Genomic DNA, 18,944 nt, shown 5'->3' on the forward strand with positions numbered 1-18,944 from the left:
TCTACAATTATTTCATTTAGTTTCTAGAACCTCTCGATATCAAAAGTTCGCTAAGCAATACGAAGCCTACCTCTAAATTCAGTCATCTCGGGAGCATCGCCTTATAGGTTCGTGATCGTTTAACGAAGGTCCGCGGGCGAAGACAAAAAAAAAAAATGGAAGGGATCTGAGAAAACTGCGTTTTTCCCGTGGATATTCAAGAGGCCGAGATCAAGGACTGTTCCGAACCCGTGTTTTCTGTCGGTAAGGAGTCCGAAAGTCCCGCGGGAGCCCTCTTCCTCCTTTTTCCGATCTCCGTCTCTTCTGCCCCCCTCCCCAGTTCCGTGGCTCGATCACGAAGGCAGGGCACGCGTCTCGCCCGTAGAATGTCGTCGTAACGAGGTGTTCCATCCCCCGTCCCCTCGTCCCCCTACACGGGGACTGGCCAACCCAAGGAAGACAGAGAGGGACTTCTCGTCCTTCGTCTGCTCCGTGTCCATAGGTGATCCCTTCCAACGGCGGGCCCACGAACGTTTAAATTAGGCAGGGAATCCCGCGGAATCCACGAAAGAAACGTCCGACCGGCATTCCGCGAGGTTTTGATACGCCTTCGGGCTATTGGTCGTCGGGGGTACCATTAGCCCTTATGCGGTGGGAATGACTCCTAAGGGCCCAACCGGTCAGCCTTCGCGCGGTGGGTCGCGTACGGTTGCACGCACTAAATCCTATATTTAATCGCGGTCGAATTCGGCCCCCCTGTGATCGACGAGGTCGACCGATCCATCGAGCTCGAACCTCGTTAGAAAAACTGTCTGTTGTTCTTCGAGGATTTTATTGGTGTGGATAGGAGACGATGTATACTGATGTGCGTCGATTAGGACGGTACTGTTGTTCGAAGGATTTATCCCTTTGTCTCTGGGTAGGTGTTGTTTCGAGGTCGTTCCAGTTGATGTTTCGTTGAATTTTACATTATATAGACGGTCTGAGGCAAACAGTTTGGGTCTGTGGTTATTTACAGTAAATCATCGATGACTGTTCGAAGGGTCCTCGGCACTGAGTGTTCAGATATCATCCTGACCATTGGACGCTTAACTGGTTCCAGGGGGACTCCCCCTAGTGGTGGTAATGGCGTCTAAACACTCAGTGCCGAGGAGTCTTCGAACACCCATCGTTAATATACTGTATACTATCTACTATTACTCTGTGCATCCTTTATCCTCATTGATATGTAACCGTGTCTACGCCTGTCCTAGTTATATTATAGATCATAGCTTCTGAAACTTATTTGGCTCACCTTTTCAAAGTTTTTTTTATTCAGCGCCCCCATCGGGTAACCTATTTCTATTATCAAACTTTCCAACTGTAATAATCTTTGAATCTCAAGAAGCTAAATTAAAAATAAAAAGAAATCAAATAACTACAACGCCCTCCAGATTTCCTCAATCTCCACAGGTGAGTGGTAACACCCACTTCAAGAATCTATGCTGTAGATTAATAAAAATGTTAGAACGAAGAGTCAATAGTGACTTTCACGAGAAAAGAATTGGTGGCAATTTTTGTATAAATCAATTATAACGAAGCTGTAATGACGCTGTTTCGTTGTTGTTGCAGAGTCTGGCCACAGGTTGGACAGCGGCTCCCCGTTCTGGAGGATTCAGCTCGACCAGGATCTTCTGGACACCATCAGCGCGATATACCCGGAGTGGTTTAAGGTAAGCTGCTTGTCCTTTCTCGTCCCCTCGTGAATCGGAGGCGTTCCAGCGTCCTTGAACGAATCCCGGATAACGAGGTGCGCTCCTCGTGCAGGACTACACTAACGCCCGTGCCACGACCTCATCTACGTCGAGCACTTCCGGCGGCGGTCAGTTGAACACCGAGGGCAGCATAGCCGTCGACTCCAGCACCGTCCTTGAGCACAAGGTCGCCAAAGGTGATCCCAAATCGAAGTCCAAGGCGAAGAAGGCGGACAGCCTCAAGGACAAGGGAGAGAGGGACAGGAAGGAAGCCAGGCGCGAATCCAAAGACGAGAGGTGTGATTATTTGCTCGACGTTCATTACATCATTGATACCCTGTCTGGAATAATTAAACTGGATTACAGAAGCTGTTAGTGCTCCGTTAAGTTGGATATGATTGCGGCCAGACCAAAAAAGATTACATTTAAAGCTCGTTTAAATAGTTTTGTCAAGTTAACTGGAGATAGAATGAGAGCGTGGAGATAATAACTGTTTTATTACTGTAATATTTAGTATTGATAATTAATTTGACTGCTGATACGGTACTTCTTATGGTCTGACCTAGATAGTTACGTTCTAGTTAAACAGGACATTTTATTAACCCTCGGACGACAATGGTCAGTTTGACCAGAGTTTTTAAGAACTTCGTCCGTAATTATTTATATTAATTCAAGTAAAAAGAAATTTGTTCAAGAATGCATTTAACCCTTAACAACTCGGTATACTTTAAAATATAGTGAACAGCGTGATATAAATTATTATAAATATCAAAATGTGTTGGTCGGACACTACTAGGTTGTTAAGGGTTAAAAGCAATGATGCAACTTGGTCAAAACAGACCCACAGAATCACAACAGTCCGTCGTTCCGAGTGTTAACAAGCCTTTCGTTTAAGTAATCCACTTTAATTGCTTCAGAATTCGAAGCTTAATTACTATTCTTTTACTATTATTATAGTAGAATTCACCCCATGAATCTATCCCAAAAATAATGAAATCATCCCTTTGAAAAGAATCTCCCCGAGTGACTGATCCCTCTCATATCCACCGAAAACACATTCCAACGAACGTAATACGCCCCTTTCAAAGTAAAAATCATAAACACCGCGTAACACCAAGAGAAAAGAAACCAAAAAAACCACGGTAAATCCCCTAAAAAATAACGTCTAATGGTTTAATAGTATCAACGTCCATAGTCCGATAACATTAAAATATACCTTGCCCATCGTAATGTCCCAGCTCACGTAGATTATTTCTATTAAGTGGTCGAGGGCCGTCCTTGGGAAATCGCGAGTGACGAGATAAACCCGTTGCCTGGACGCATGTGGAAACCCAGCTTTCCACGGGCTCACCGGCCCCGTTCAACCCCGTAATTTAACATCGCCTCGCCGCGTAATCGGCCCCCGCGAGACCGTAAAACGGTCCTAACGACCGGCTTCCTATCTCTGTGCCGGTGACGAGTCTCTTCGTCGAAGAAACCGCCGCCTGAAAATATTTAATCGGCCACCTGTAATTTTATCTGAACTTTCCGGCGCGGTTACGGCCGCCAAGCTTATCTGTCCAGCGTGACATTTTATTCGGCCACGACGACCACGGTCGAATATGACCCGGTTTTACGTACACGGAAGGGAATATCGAGGGTCCCCCGATCGTTTCGTTCGACGTCCACGAACGCCTCCCATATACCCGTGCTGGGAGCATAAATTGTCCACCCTCCTTGAGAGTGTCGTTAATTACAGTATATCAACGGTTTGATAATTAAACGACTGGTCAAGGATATCCCTCCGTTTCAGACTGTATAGATTAAAAAAGAAACGTCATTTGATCCCTCGTTTCACCTTGAATATTCTTCCAAAGAGTTTCGTTCGATTAATGGACGGAAAGGTGGACAGTTTAAGTTCGAGAAACGAAGATGCTTCACTTGCATCGGGAATCCTTGAGTAGTTTTTTAATTTCGACGAGCGATTTCTTCGATCCATTCGGGTATTAAACAGTCGGCAGTTATACTTGATTAATCGTCCGGTTCAGTGAACATTTCGTGTATTGCGCAAAGTATTTTACAGCGTCGAATTTAAATTTAAATTTCCAGTTATATTTCATATTTTATCGATCGTACGTTTCTTAACGGCTGTTACAAAATTCAGTCGGGTAAGTACCGTTTAATGGGGAAAGAACGTTTTCGGCTGGGATTCGTTTTCATGGAGATTCGTACGAAAGACGGTGGAACGCCGCGAGATATAAACGTATCGATGCCTTCGTCGCTGGTAATCTTGCGTCGTAAATCATCTCGCGAATTACGCGGGGAGCCACACGAGATACGGCTTCCGAGATTCGCGAGGCGCTACCGCGCGCCTGTAAATATCGTTTAATAAAGAACTCGATAACGCGGGCTGCGGACGGAGACAAAGTTGCTGGGCGTTTCGAAATTACCTTCTCGCGTAGCTGGTCTCTCTGATAAAGTTTAATTGGACGCTTTTGTTGGACCTTTTTCCGCGAACTCTTTTAGGGAAATTAGTGTTCTTAATGAAAACGTTTTACGACGGTGCTTTCAATTCTTTTTTCATCGAGTTTCAAATGGAGCGCAGTTACCGCGTGTAGTATCCTTTGGAATGTTTGGAAGCTGCTGTTAGCAATATGTAAATTGTAAATGCAAATTAAGCATCTTATTAGTGGCATCATTTTTACTTTGACGATGGTGTTGGGTCTTTATCTGGACCACTATCTGGATGTAAAAAATATTATAGTGACAGGGTTAAGTGAAAGCGGAGATGGGCAAATTTATTATCTAGATAAAGTGTTTGGAGTAACGAATAAAAAAAAAAAAGTAGATGGACGCTTTTAATTGATTGAACGTGGAAGTTCCAGTTTTTATAGTAAAATAATATTTCTTGTATGAGTAGACACTTGGCAAACCATTATTTAATTTCATTAACTGTTTGACACTAGAACTACCGAAGATGAACCCGTTGTTATTTCTGTCATGTTGGTTAAAGGGACAGCTTGTCGAAAATAGGCAGATCGATAAATTAACGAACTTCTTCACTTACGTATATACATGAAAATTTTTGGGATCTCTCTTAAGGACTCAACCGATAAAAGTAAATCAAAAACTGCAAATATTTACTTATGTAATTGCAGCAAATAATCAATACATACATGAATCTGTAATATATATCTAAAAGTGGATATACAGTAATCCAAACAAAACCATTCCCCTTTCACAGCCGAACGTCCTAGGATCCCTCCAAAACGACATAAAACAACGCGAAACCCATCGACCAATCTCTAAAACGACTAAATCAGTTCAAGGTTCGCATGTCCCAGCAAAAACTAATCCCTCGCCCCCGAAAAACCCAACACCGTGGTCGCCCATAATATCTACTAGAACCTCACGGGACCAGATTGCCCTGGAACCACGATACCTTAAAATTTCTTGCCTTGGCGACCAAAGGGGTCAGTCACTCACGGTCGCTCGGAGAGGTCCTACGTGGTCGTTTTCGCCGCTTTCTGATGAAAACGTCCATCGAGCGGTTTCGATCGAGTGTCGATTGATCCGTCATTCCTTCATCATCGGTAAAAACACGAGGGTCCAGAGGGGGAGGATTGGATGGGCCGAGACCGATTGACACTCGTGTTTCGCCAGTCTCGTGTTCACGGTCCTCTTCTATCCCTCTTAACCTAACCCCTCTGTCCCTCTTTTCTCGGATCGTTCCCTCTCCTCGTTTATCCTCTTCGAAGCAACGTATGAAAGATTAATTCGCAAAACGCGAAACCTTTTGCTCGTTTCGGTCCACGATCGGACCTGCAGGGACGCTGGAAACGGTAAGAAAGGGACGAAGCCCTCGCCGCAGCAGGATAAAGCGGCGGACGTGGCGGCGGGAAGGAAGACCGCGGGTGGTGGTGTTCCAGGATCAGCGAGCAGCGGAGGCGCGGAGATGGCCGAGGGTAATCAGTCCCCGCCGAAGGCGGAGGTCGACGACTCGCCCCTTCAACACGCCATGGATCGCAACAAGGAATGTGAGTACATTTACATTTTATTGCTCCCTTTTTGCCGCGCGGCCCGCCTGCCCTTGTCGTCGCGCTTTATGACCCTTAAACGAAGAGACCAGCCTCCTATCTCGTTCTTGCCCCCTGTCAACAAGGGACGGAGAAGAGGGAGAACGATTGGTAGGCGGTGATTCCCGTGTGTTTTCGTCAAATTGTCCCCGATCGAGCGGGTATCTCGCGAGCGGAGAGTCCCGCGATTTTCTGGACGGGAGCTTGAACAAGCATCGTCGCTCTCGCACGATCGACGACCGTTTTTACGCGGCCCTCTCGCTGTGCGATCGAGACGGCCGATGGCTCGTAACGATCCGGGAATACGGAGTAACCGACGATCGTGCTCGTCCTCGCGAATTACTACGAACGACTGGGAGAGATTGTGTCGTTTCGGTGTCGTGGGTTTTACTGTTGGTTCAACGGGTACCGGGAATCTTTACGTTTTATTTGATTCGGCTTTAAAGGGGGGAAGATGGAGTCGATTGGCGCGGGAGTTAACATATAACATTCAATTAACTTTTTCACTGCAGAGTTTTAGTGTGTGCGATAAATGTATAAAATCCGCGGGCTAATAGTAATGAGAGTAAATAATAGTTTACTCGTGACTGTCAACACTAGTCGAGTCATTTTGTATTTCACTGTCATCACTTTCACTGTTTATATGAGTGTACGAAAGTGTTTCTCGTTTGTCGTCGAAAAAGAAGGGGTTAACGAGAACAGACAAGGGCAGGCTGCGCATATTTTTGGTGTTTGGTTGTCGTTTGTGTTTTTTTATTGTTTTTCGATACTGTGTAATTTGAAATCAAGTAGGGACCCTGGTGTTGTATTATACAACACTCCGTTATACTATTGTGATGGAAGAGAAATGTATGAAATGATTCTTGGTCATTTATTGTCAATTAATTAATTACAAGTATTCACAAATAGGAGACAGGAGTCTTTGAACTAACGGTGGTAGAAATACCATTCTACAAGAAAAATCTTTACTAAACTAGCACATATACAACAGTTTGTTTTCAGAAAAAAAAAACAGAATCCAATTCCCTCAATTATGTAACACGTTAAGTGCCGTGTGATCTGATGCAAAAAGTTTTCTATAACATTCTTAACTCAATAAGATACTTAAGAGAAGAATCCCCTAGAAAGAAATTCCTACTTTTCTTCTAGTTTTTACGAATTCCTATATAAATATCATTTTGCATAGTAATCAGTACAAACCACAAAAAGTAACACTTTTAAAAATTAAAATTGTACTCACATTTCTGCAACTGTCCCTCTCAACTATCAAATTTCGCAACATTCTAAATCCCCATGACGCATCACCTGACCCAAACAGAAAGGTCAACAAATCCATCTCGCCACTCACCGCCTAAATACCATAACACCAGAGCGTTCTAAGCTTCGAAAGTGCCCCATCAGGATTAATCCTATCGTATACGTAACACGCAACGACCAGGTCGAAGCTTCCCGTTGCATCCGCGGGCACGTCCACGCCCCCGATAAAACGTCGCTCGATCCTCGACATTGGCTTCCAGCGCGCGCGGAGGAGGAAGTGTCGGTCTTCGACGTCCGGAATAATCGATGAAACGGGTTAACGGTTCGCGACGCTCGGCGCACGGTGACGATCGCTTCCGATCCGTGCCATCTCGGTTATTATGCTAGACTAGTGATGGGCACCATCGACTATAAACTATCGACTGAGTCGATAGTAACCAACGACTACTTTCAGTCGACTAATTTTTTCAATCGTCGACTACTTTAGTCGCTTGAAACGACTAACTTCAGTCGACTAATATTAGTCGCTTGAAGCGACTACTTTCAGTCGACTAATATTAGTCGCTTGAAGCGACTATTTTCAGTCGATTAAAATTGGTCGCTTCAAGCGACTCGCTCGAACTATCGAGCTATTGATCGCTATTGACTGGATCTTGATTATTTTCATCGTGATGCAAACCGATTGCAATTTTTTCATATATCTTTTTATGCATTACCAAGAACTGTGCAAATTATTACTTACAACCTAATTGATTCGCATAAAGAATTTAGAGCAGTTAATTTTTCAAGTGCCAATATTAAATAGCTTACAAAAAATCGAATATTAGTAATTGTTTAAGAGGACTTGTATACCGCTTATATTTTTGAAATTCTATCTATGAACTAATACATTTCTAAAAGGTAAATACACCAATGGTGTTGAAAAGTTGACATAACCTACACATAACCTATAAAGCAAAATTTCAGTCGACTAAAAACTATCGACTAAATAGTCGATAGTATGTCCCGACTAAATAGTCATTAGTCGATAGTTTAATTTAGTCGATGGTGCCCATCACTATGCTAGACGCTCGTTCCACACGCTCGGGCAACCGTGTTGCGTGCAGCTTCGCCTCTCTGCAGTTATCCGTGATGCATAGAAAAAGAGGGGTGAGACGTGATAGAGAAGGAAAGAAACGTATCCGCGAGCAGTAATCGAGGAGATGCGTTTTCTCGGCTCTTTTTAACGTCCCCCAGGCCAGCGCGCCATTACGCTCGCGTCGGCCGTGTAATCATTCGCTCGTTACACGCCGCGCTTCGGCCCCTCCTTGACTCGATTATCGATTCGGAATCCAGAGGTGCCTTTTTTCTCACCACCCCCCCCCTCACTCGTTCGCCAGCGAGTTCTCTCGAGACTTCTTTATCGCCGCGCAAAGATTACCCGGTCGCAGCACTTCCGTTACTGGCCGTTCCGATCGGCCGATAAAACTGTCCCGCGGAAACGATCGTCCCCCAGGGTCCGACTGCCGGCAATAAAATCGAACGCGTAAAATTTCGGCACGGTCGTGTTTTTATGTAGATCGAAATGCCACGGAGATTCTTAACCCCCGGAGGAATCTGGTGGACTGCATCGGAGGTAACTTTGATGATCACGATGTAGAGATTCTTTCTGGTTCGGGACATTTTTCATTGCGTTTCGGTTTTTGTTGCGTTCTTGTGACGCTTGGGGTATTCAGTATATTGAGCAAAGAATCTCGGAAAAATGTTTGTACATGCTTACACGTAAAATAGGGGTACCTAGCAACTATTTCATACGAATACAAATAACGACCACATTTTTAACAATTTTTAACAACCATAATGAATATTTTTTGAGTACAAAAAATCCCCTACATTTCGATCATAAAGAGCCTCGATCCAGCGATGACGAAAGGTCGGCCGAGTCGAGCGACCGCCAGATCCAAGAAAGTTATACCGACCACCGGCGCGAGCTGGACGTAACATCGTCCCCGACATCGGTTCGAACAACACCGTGGAACAACAATACACCTCGCAGGACGCGCAATAATTCATCTCGGTGGCCGCGACGGCTGCGGCGCTCGCACGCAACCAAGAGGACGTATCATCCTCCGCGAAACACGAGAGACAAACGAAAACGTTCCTCGCCGCCGCCTGAAAATTGATTTCACCCCGGGCCAAAGGGGCCCCTGTGTCAGTTTTTTACCGGTTTCGTCGTGTACGGTGATCCCCCGCAGCACGCGAGGTCTTGGATCGCCCCCGTGAACGATCGATCGTATATACAGGGTGTTTCATACAACTGGGCCAAGCTGTAGAGTTAAAACTGTAGAAGATAGAGAAGAAACTGTTTTGGGAAGAATTAATTGGTTTCGAATGATGCATCACATGATATGTGTAAGTTCCCCGAAAATAGCGGTGTCTCAAAGATTTCAGGGTCACCTCCAGTTTGTTTAAATAGAACTGTATAATTTTTTGTACAGTATTCAATGCGTTTTTTAATTCTGTATGAAAAAGTGTTAAGGTACTTCGGTGGAAAAATTATTAGTTTAGAAGATATTTTAACATTGAACATTGTACAGTAAATCGTTGATGAGTGTTCGTAGGCTCCTCGGCACTGAGTATTTAGTCTTCGACTGGTTAGGGACCTCCCAGTGGTGGGGGTAACGTTTGAACACTCAGTACAGAGAAGCCTTCGAACACTTATCGATGATGTACTGTCTAATATTCGAACTTTGGCTTGAACGTTTCTTCTCTGTGTCGTCGCTCGGTGATTACTAATTCTACGAAATTTACTCTTTTAAACTGATAATATTTCTACCCAAGTACCTTAATACTTTTTTGTAGAGAATTAAAAAATGCATCAAATGGTGTACAAAAGTACAACACCCTATACAGGGTGGAGCAATAACTATGTCCACTTTGAATATTGCCGTTACTTGTAATAATATGAAGAAATGTTATATACAAAACTTACACGGTATAGAGTGGGGCATATTGTGACACAAACATTTTCTACATTTTTTTAATGGAATGCTATGTTTTTTTTATACGAAGATTGCAACTTTGCAGTGACGTAAACTGTCACCACTTCGAGCATCTCCTGTAATGTAAGAAAATTTATTTCACTACCACATTTGACCTTGCATGACCTTCAATGATAGCTCGCTGAAGTCGTCTCAACCCCGGCTATCACATCGCGATAAAAAAAACATAGCATTCCATTAAAACAAAATAGAGATGATCTTGAAATCTCCTCTATGCCTTCACCCATGCAGAAAATGTTTGTGTCACAATATGCCCCCCTCTATACCGTGTAATTTTTGTATATAACATTTTTTTATATTATTACAAATAACGGCAATATTCAAAGTGGACACAGTTATTGCCCCACCCTGTATACGTCGTCTGCCTACGTCCCCTGCGGTGCGTTTGTTCCGCGTGGTCCCTCGTCTTTTCGATCCTTTTCGGAATTCCAAGTCGCGGGTGTCTCGCGTGTAACCGCAGGAAGGATCGATTCGCCTGGGCTCGTTAAAGCCGCGGGGACCGTCGACCACGGTCCTTTAGAACCTCATTTTGTCGCGTTTATCGGTCGCCTTTTTCTGGGCCCTGTCTCCAGTCGCTCTTGAAGTAGTTCCTACTCTTTGGACCGCCTCCGGAGCACACGAGGACCACCGCGTGCTTAGTTGCTGACAGTCGATAATTGTTTTTTGGGATCGTGGAGGTTTATGGCGGAACGGGCAGACATGGTATTTTCAGATTGACACTTTGACTGCCACGTCAGCCAAATATGGGTGACATAGACATTTCAAAGATACTTAGTGTTACAACATTTTTCTGTAACATTAATATTGCAGTATAATTTCAAACAGGACCAATCTCTACTAGATTTATGATTTAAAAAATGGAATAAATTCTGTCTGACTACGTACGGTATTTTTCACTTGTGGCAGTCAACGTGTTACCCAAAGGAATCGATCTCCCGAGGAACGTCCTAAGTCTGTACGCTAGATTCTCTTGCTACGATAATCGAATATGAAACTGCACCATGAATCAAAATATCATGAATCAAATGTCAGAATGAAAATATCCGTGTGTGATCGTGAAACTACCGAAGCATCGACTGTCCAAGGATCAACAAAGATCCTTTATCGTCCCGATCCAACGAAAACGAACTCTGTGTTGCGCCATATGGAACGCAGCGGTGTTCAGGATCGTGCCAAGCGATCGAGTAAATTTTATCGATTCCGTGCCCACACGGGGATCGAGACGCTGGGATCGACCTTAAATTACTCTTGCCCCCCCCCCCCTTTCCCGAGTCTCAGAGTCCTCGTCGTCGAACTTTTGCGAGTCACACCCGGCCTGAGGCGTACGGACGCGCTCGAATAATGTCGTTGGTGGAAGCGAGATAAGTTAGACGAGATAAGTCGGAGTGAAAAAGAGGCTGATCGAGGGGGCGGCACAAGGAGAGAAATGGCCGATTCGGCCGGAACAGAAGAGAGAGAAAGAAATATATAAAGGGGATACAGACTTGGTAAAGTCTCAAATCGGCCCGCACCCTTCTGCCGGCAGAATTTACGATTGTCCACGCGAAAGCGTAGGTAATCGTCGATGATATCACCGTTATAAATAGGCACGCCTCCTGTCTCTCTTATATATTTATACCAGCACACAACCGTCGCACGCCGTGCAACCTACCTGTCCGCACGAATATTCGCGCGAGTTCTCCTTCTCTGTTGCTCCCCTCCCGTACACTTCGTCCCCCTTTTCTTCGTGTTGCACGAGTATTACACTGTCGTGTACGCAATACCGTGTCCACGACGCACACACGTGCACAGGTGGTACGTCGAAGGTACAGTTGGTGACGTCGGAATTACGGGGGCAGCCGTTGGACGGCCCACGGTGCGTTTTCCACGGCGGGAAAATCTCGGCCGAGATACACCCTTTGCTGCGTTCTGGACATTCTAGCTCGCGTGACCGTGGGTGAGATTTCCGTTGGCGGCGATGGAACGTGGCACTGGGAAAGGGGTGGGGGCGACGATAAGGACAATGGAAGGCCGCGGAGAATGAAAGTTCGATAATTCTGGGGGAACGTTGCGGAGAAGTGTAACGCGTGGGTCAACGGTGATGCATTATAGACGGGGAGTATCCTGTATGGAGAATCGGCTGGAATTTAAATAGATAGAGATTGAAGAAATTTTGGAATCATAAGAGAGAATGTAGGAGAGGAGCCACGTAATGTCCCCCTTTGTACCAAACAACTTTTGTACGAACATTTTTTTGATAACTTTCATCCTTCGTGAGATATTCCACCGTTTCCAGTTAAACGAAACACCCTGTATATATCTACTGGAAATCCCTATTTAATTTCCTACAAGAATTTACTTCAATTTAATCTTAATGTAATTTATCCAGTTTATCTAAAAGAAGTCTAGTCGTTCGACTTACAAAATCATACGAAACGCAGCCGTGTGTCCTCTATTAAATACTTCGTTATAAGCAGAGCTCGACAAATCCGTTCATCAGTGTCGACTAGACTTTTCCACCTGGGACCCATACACTACAGCGTTTCTGAGTTCGATTCTTAAAATCCAATCATGCTTATATTTCGACAATATATGATGAAGGTATTATTTATCATTACTAAAAATACGCTGGACAGCCTAAAACCACGGTACGCAAAAATCACCTATCAAAAACGCGTATGCAACCGAATCGAATTTCGTCCATCCCCCAAAAGAACAAGAACCACTGGCCCGTTTCGCAAGATTCCCCGAACATTGTGGCTCATGCGGACTCAACGATTCCGGCATTCCGTTCAGACGGGGAGGAACACGTTCCGCCGTCGAGTCCCTTTAAAAAAAAACAGGATTCCATTGGGTTTCGCGAGCGGCGCCCAGATTCCCCGACGCCTTTTGCACCGCGGAACCGTTCTCGCGGACCGTGCTCCGAGCTGGTATTCTAAAATTCCCTCAAATGTCAGCCGGAACCGTTGGAAACGAGGTTCGAACACGGTACCGCACAGTTTCCCCCCTTCTCCGCTTCTGTTTCTTGTTGCGCGCGCGCGCTCTCCGGTCGACTGATCAGCCGGGCGACTTAATAACCGGCGAACGATCGTTGCGGGGGTAATTATCGGCCGCGAGTACAAGCTGGACAACCGACTCACCCGAAAATACGCTCATTATCGTGGTCGAGTAGCGCGACGACGGTGGTTTCGTAATGGAAAATTATGTCGGAATTATGCGGCGTGGACCGTCCGAGGCCTCGTTTCCAGCTCGTGGACGAGCCGATAACCTCGGCTCGAAACGGTTAATGAGACATCTTCATTAATGAAACGTCCCACGCGACTGGCTTGTTCTCCATTATGAACAGCCGACAGAGCCTGTTTTTTTTTGTTTTTTTTTGGTCCAGCTCGGTCCACTCCGAGGAAAATCAACGTCGACGTTTTCTCTGGCTCGTCCCCTCCACGAGGGGAAACGGATTTCGTAATGGCCGGCTAATTGGCCGGGCTGGGATTAAAACAGATACCTCGAGGTTTCCCTGACGTAAGTGGATGAGGGATCTTCGTGTTCCTCTGCTCGAAAACCGAAGGCATCGACAGTCTTGTACGACGAATTTTCGGGATTGTGTATGTGTACATGGATCATTAGTCGGGACAAATACGAAGTTCGTTACTTTGTGAGTCTCTCTAGTCGTGTTCCGAGGTTATCTTCGAAAGTGTTAACGATGAGGCTGGCGCCAATTAAATGGTTCGATACCTCTGTCACGATTAATTCTTCGACATGGGAATGAAACTGTTAGAATTTACCGAAGAAGTGGGAGATAGATACATATGTCTATGGTAAATTGTGGGTAGACTGTGGATGTTTATGCAAATACAAATACTAGTATCTAAAAATTAAAAGGGAATAGGATTTTGAATTTTATACTTGAGGCTATATTACGTTAATTATGACACATACATTTTAGGTTGTTTATTTCTTGTTTTATTTTATCCAGAGTCTAATTTCCATTGCAGTTAAAATAAATCCCTATAAAGGTACACAGAGGTCACCTGTACATAGGTCTGGAGATAGTTAGCTATTAAAGGCAGAAGAAAAACAAAACTTATATATTCAGAAATGTTACATGTGTTCTATTCATATGTTCCGCCGATCAATATCGACAAATAGCGTTAAACTTTATTGAAATCATCTAAATCAACTTCATTCTACAATAATATTTTTCTTTTTCTTAAATTATCAGATCCTAGTCCTACACATTTGTCCAGTAATGTACCCCTATATTAAATATCTACAAAATTGTGTAATTTTATATAAGTCTTGTTTTTTTTCTGTCTTTAACGGGTAACTATCGTTGTATAATGACACTAAGGTTTCAGAAATGAACTAACAGAATGAAAGATCTAAGACTAACCTCTTCGAACTACCTGCAAAATCTAAAAAAATTCAAGCTCAGTCGTCCACGCTTCCAATTCGACACGTTGTCTCATTTTTCGCGACCTCTGGACCATCCACCGACATCGTCCACAAGAAATCGGGCACGTTCCAAGCATTCGCGCTTTTTCCTCTAAGCGCTAAAATGTCGCTCGGTTCCCCGGGCCCGGTCCCTCCTTTGTATACCTTAACTGGGCTTAATTATATGGCCGGGTTCCCGTAGTCGGGGCGCGCCACCTTTGAAAAATCCGTTCGACGTCCAATTACCGGTGACGACGACAACGAGAAACAGTGTTTTTCTACGCGTTCGCCGTTACACGGCGGCGACACGCCTCGATTTTCGAGGGCGAGCGGGTGCGCGCCTACGGTGAAATTAATTAAATGAAAATCATGATCGTAACTTTCGGCTTTCTTGGCCGTAAAACCGCCCAATCCCCCGGGCCTTTACGGCCTTGCGATGCGTGCTCGAGCGACTCAGAGGACGTACGTTCGCTCGCGAGACGACCCTGAGTGAACTGCGACTCCTACCCAGTTGAGTTAACCCACTTTGGAGCCGGTGTGCGAGCCCTTTGCGCGAACCATTTCGACAAAATCGTCGACTGTCTGCGTCGAGCACTCTGGAAACGCGTAGGACGATGGCTCGAGCACCTTAGATCGTTCCTATCCACGCGTCGATGTCTCCGAAAGTGAAACATGTTGGCGTCGATCAGACGTTTCTTCCTTCTTTTTTCGATGGAAAGTTCGGCTCGAATGTTTCGGTGATTTATAACGCCTACTGCGGAGTAATTGATTCGTTATTTTTCTCGTTTATCCGAGGTATATACAGGGTGTCCCACGCAACTGGAACAGGATGTACCTTCTGAACGGTTGGAAATAGAAGAAGATGTTATGAGTAGAAGTTAAATGGTATCAGACGGTGCATAATATGCGACTAATTTTATGCACTTCTATGCATTGGTGCATTCGAAAAATGCAACTGTACTTTTTTTTTAAAATGGAAACTTATGTTTTTGACTGCACCAATCTATGCAGTTTAATGTGCTCTACATAAAAGTACTAACATACTTATGCTCTAAACTTATTCTAAAGTAAAAGAAGAAGTTCTAAACTTAAACGAAAACCGAAATAATTCAGAGAATTTTTACCTTTGATAACTTCCTAACAAATAAGTTTAGGGTATAAGTATGTTGTACTTTTATACAGAGCACAATAAACTTCATCGATTAGTGCAGTCAAAAACATAGATATCCATTTAAAAAAAAATATGCAGTTGCATTTTTCTGATGCACCCGATGCACAAAAGTGCATAAAATTAGTTGCACATTATGCACCGTCTGATACCATTTAACTTCTACTTATAACATCTTCTATTCCCAACCGTTTAGGAGGTACAGCCTGTTCCAGTTGCGTGGGACACCCTGTATATTGAGTTTTAATGAGCCCAGGTAGCTTCCCAGTCTACACGTCTTATTCGACTTATCGCAATGTGCTTCCAGTATACAAAGCTATTTTACTCGAATGAATCAGACGGAAACCGTGACGATTTTTCCGTTCGATCATTCTTCTGGAATACTCTGGATCATGGATCGATCCTTGAGTCACTATACGCACTCGAAAAATCGTCTAGAGTTACGCTCACGCGACGATAAGCACGACGAGGAGAGATCCCCGCTCATAATCCCACACGTGTCGAACATAAATTACCGGGCGATCGAATTCACGGATCGAGAATAGTTCCGACAATCTCGTTTACGTTCTATCTAATTTATCGCGTGTCGCGCGCGTGTATAACTCTCGAATTAACTCGGGAACGCGGCGAGTCCTCAACGGGGCTGAGAAACGTAACGGCCGCGAGTTCGCCGAGACTCGCGAGAGATAACCAATCGCATCAGGGGACTGGTCCACAATTCATACGATAGTGTGTAACCGTGGCAAAAGTGTTTGGAAGGGGGGGTAAAAAAATCGGAGGTGGACACACGACGCGCCTTGGCCGGTGTACACGTGATGTATGGAGCGAACCACTTTTGAGGGATCGTTTTATCCAGAGTCGAGAGGAAACTTGTTCGAGGGAAATAGTCGCCGTAGATCCATCATCGTTTATGATCGTGTTGGTAACGGAAGATCCAGGTACATCAGTGTATACACGATATGTGGGAATATTAATAAAATCATTTGCCGTTACTTACACTATCCCTTGCAAGTAGACTGCGGGCCTTTTGCAGATATCAATCTACAATGATTTATTTTTGGAAATTAGGATCGAAAAAAATGTTTCCTTACTCCGTCGAAGGTTCTGTCAGCTCCCATATAAAATGAAAACCGTGTTCAGAGTTATTAACCTTCTTAATGTACCGAATTTCAAACAATTGAATATGTATATGCATAAAATCCGCAATCTAGTCATAAATAGTATGGACAATTAATCTGTATGAAGAAAATATATTTATTTCAGACTTTCAGTAATTTCGTAATGCCTAGTAACGTTAGTACTTTTTTATACATGTTATAGTATTATACTACAAAAAAGAAGCGACATTTCTATAGCCTAAATAGATAGGCTTCCCGTCCTCTAAAGATCAAATACAATTTTCCTTCCACAAAGAACCCTCCGAGGAAGACATCTTCAGTCATTTCAAAGACCTCCCGACTTTCCGTGATATCATTCAACCCCACACTCACAAAATGTATAATATTTTCACCCTGTACATTATCGAATCGTCGCGTGGCCAAGCGAACGCGTATCCACCGACAATCCTGAACGTTCACAGAATTTTGCGATACCAGGCGGCGCTTTCCATCGTTTCGTAACATCGCATTTTGATAATATTCCGTCCGATTTTTCACGCCCTGCCTCCGCCGAGGGATCGATCCCCGCGCGTCACGCTTATAAATAAATCGCGGCGCGCGCGTTATCGTTGCATATTCATACACATCGACGCTGCCACGGGTTCCCCGTGGGCGAACCGGATCGAGATATGTCGAATCGGAGCCGCCGCACGGCTGAAAGTATCGCATTGAAATCGCCCCGCGTGCGTATGCATATATATACGCGCCGCGGTCCGCTTCGTCACCGTAAAAATCCGACGACTTGGCCCTGTGTGTGCGTAAACACGCGTGCATATATGCGTGCGGTGGGAGAAAAAAAAAAAAGGGACGCGCACACCTAGCGATGCTTACCGTGCCCACGCACGTAACACGGTGTTTTATAATGGGCCGACGACGAGCCACGTGCCGTGATCCACCGACAATCGCGCGCCGACTATTTTTCTCTCCGATCGCGATTCACGCTCCCCTGTTCTTTGAGGAGTTTTCGATGACTTGGAACCTTCGATTCTTCACCGTTTCCGTCGGTCGGTGGTCTTGTCACGGACCTTTCTTTGGGATAGTAAATCTAGAATTTTACGCAAATTGATGCGGTGGGATATTTCGTCGTGAGTAATAATTGTAGATTTGAAATTTTATGAAAATCGGTATGGGGGAATGTTTTCTTTGTGAATTGCAATAGGAGATTTGAAATTTTATGAAAATCGGCATGGGGGAATGTTTTCTTTGTGAATTATAATAGTAGATTTGAAATTTTATGAAAATCGGTATGGTGGAATGTTTTCTTTGTGAATTGCAAAAGTATTTTTTGCAATTTAATTGCAAAAGTAGATTTGAAATTTTATGAAATTCGATATGGCGGAATGTTTTCGTCGTGAGTAATAATAGTAGAATTGAAATTTTATGACAATCGATACGGTGGAATGTTTTCTTTGTGAATTGCATCAGTAGATTTTACATTTTATGAAAATCGATATGGTGGAATGTTTTCTTTGTGAATTCCAATGGTAGATTTAAAATTTTATGAAAATCGATATGATGAAATTTTTTCATCGTGAATTGTAATAGTAAAGTTACAGAAATGTAATGAAGAATTATCTATGAATTATATTGATCCTGGGGCTGAAGATTTGAAATCAAAATGGCTACCGCCTACGTATCATCTAACTCCAGATACAGTGAAACTTAAAATGGTATTTTCTCTGAAAAGAATCACTAAACCATCAAAATTAAAGATACACTACCAACCAAAAGTATGGGACCAGAGTCCACGATTGATGGACCAGTAATTCATTATTCCGTTACGACATAATAAAAGTCACAAAACCAGTACAAATGCAAATCATCTCCACCCAGTTTTAGCACATTACTCCTATCAAATCTTTGTACGAATAATATTCTTCACTTTCTTTAATTACCAGATCTGGTCCTATACTTTTCATCAATAGTGTACGATTTATTAAATTTTTCTCCCTATAATTAAATATTACTATCCAAAAATTACCCAAATCGTGACAATCCCCTTCAATCGATCCAACCTTCGTCTTCCTGTAAAAGTTGATGCCGGTCGAAGTTGGTTTCGTACGTTTCGACAAGCGAGAGGAATTCGTGCATGGAAACGAGGCGGCGAATTGAAATTCATCGGCGAATGCGACGGAAAACATTGA

The 18,944-nt window shown here is 43.9% G+C and overlaps 1 protein-coding gene across 1 annotated transcript in view; it reads left to right on the forward strand.

Annotated features, from left to right (window-relative positions):
• The first annotated feature begins 1,479 nt into the window (after positions 1-1,479).
• The window catches only part of LOC107186468 (MKL/myocardin-like protein 2), a 115,388-nt gene continuing 97,923 nt past the window's right edge, over positions 1,480-18,944 (forward strand). The window contains exons 1-4 of the mRNA XM_015574330.1: positions 1,480-1,501; positions 1,591-1,691; positions 1,786-2,009; positions 5,520-5,728. Coding sequence (XP_015429816.1) covers positions 1,480-1,501; positions 1,591-1,691; positions 1,786-2,009; positions 5,520-5,728 — 556 coding nt within the window. The remainder of the gene's footprint in view (positions 1,502-1,590; positions 1,692-1,785; positions 2,010-5,519; positions 5,729-18,944) is intronic.

The sequence above is a fragment of the Dufourea novaeangliae genome, unplaced genomic scaffold (genome assembly GCF_001272555.1).
Source record: "Dufourea novaeangliae isolate 0120121106 unplaced genomic scaffold, ASM127255v1 scaffold65, whole genome shotgun sequence".
NCBI lineage: Eukaryota > Metazoa > Arthropoda > Insecta > Hymenoptera > Halictidae > Dufourea > Dufourea novaeangliae.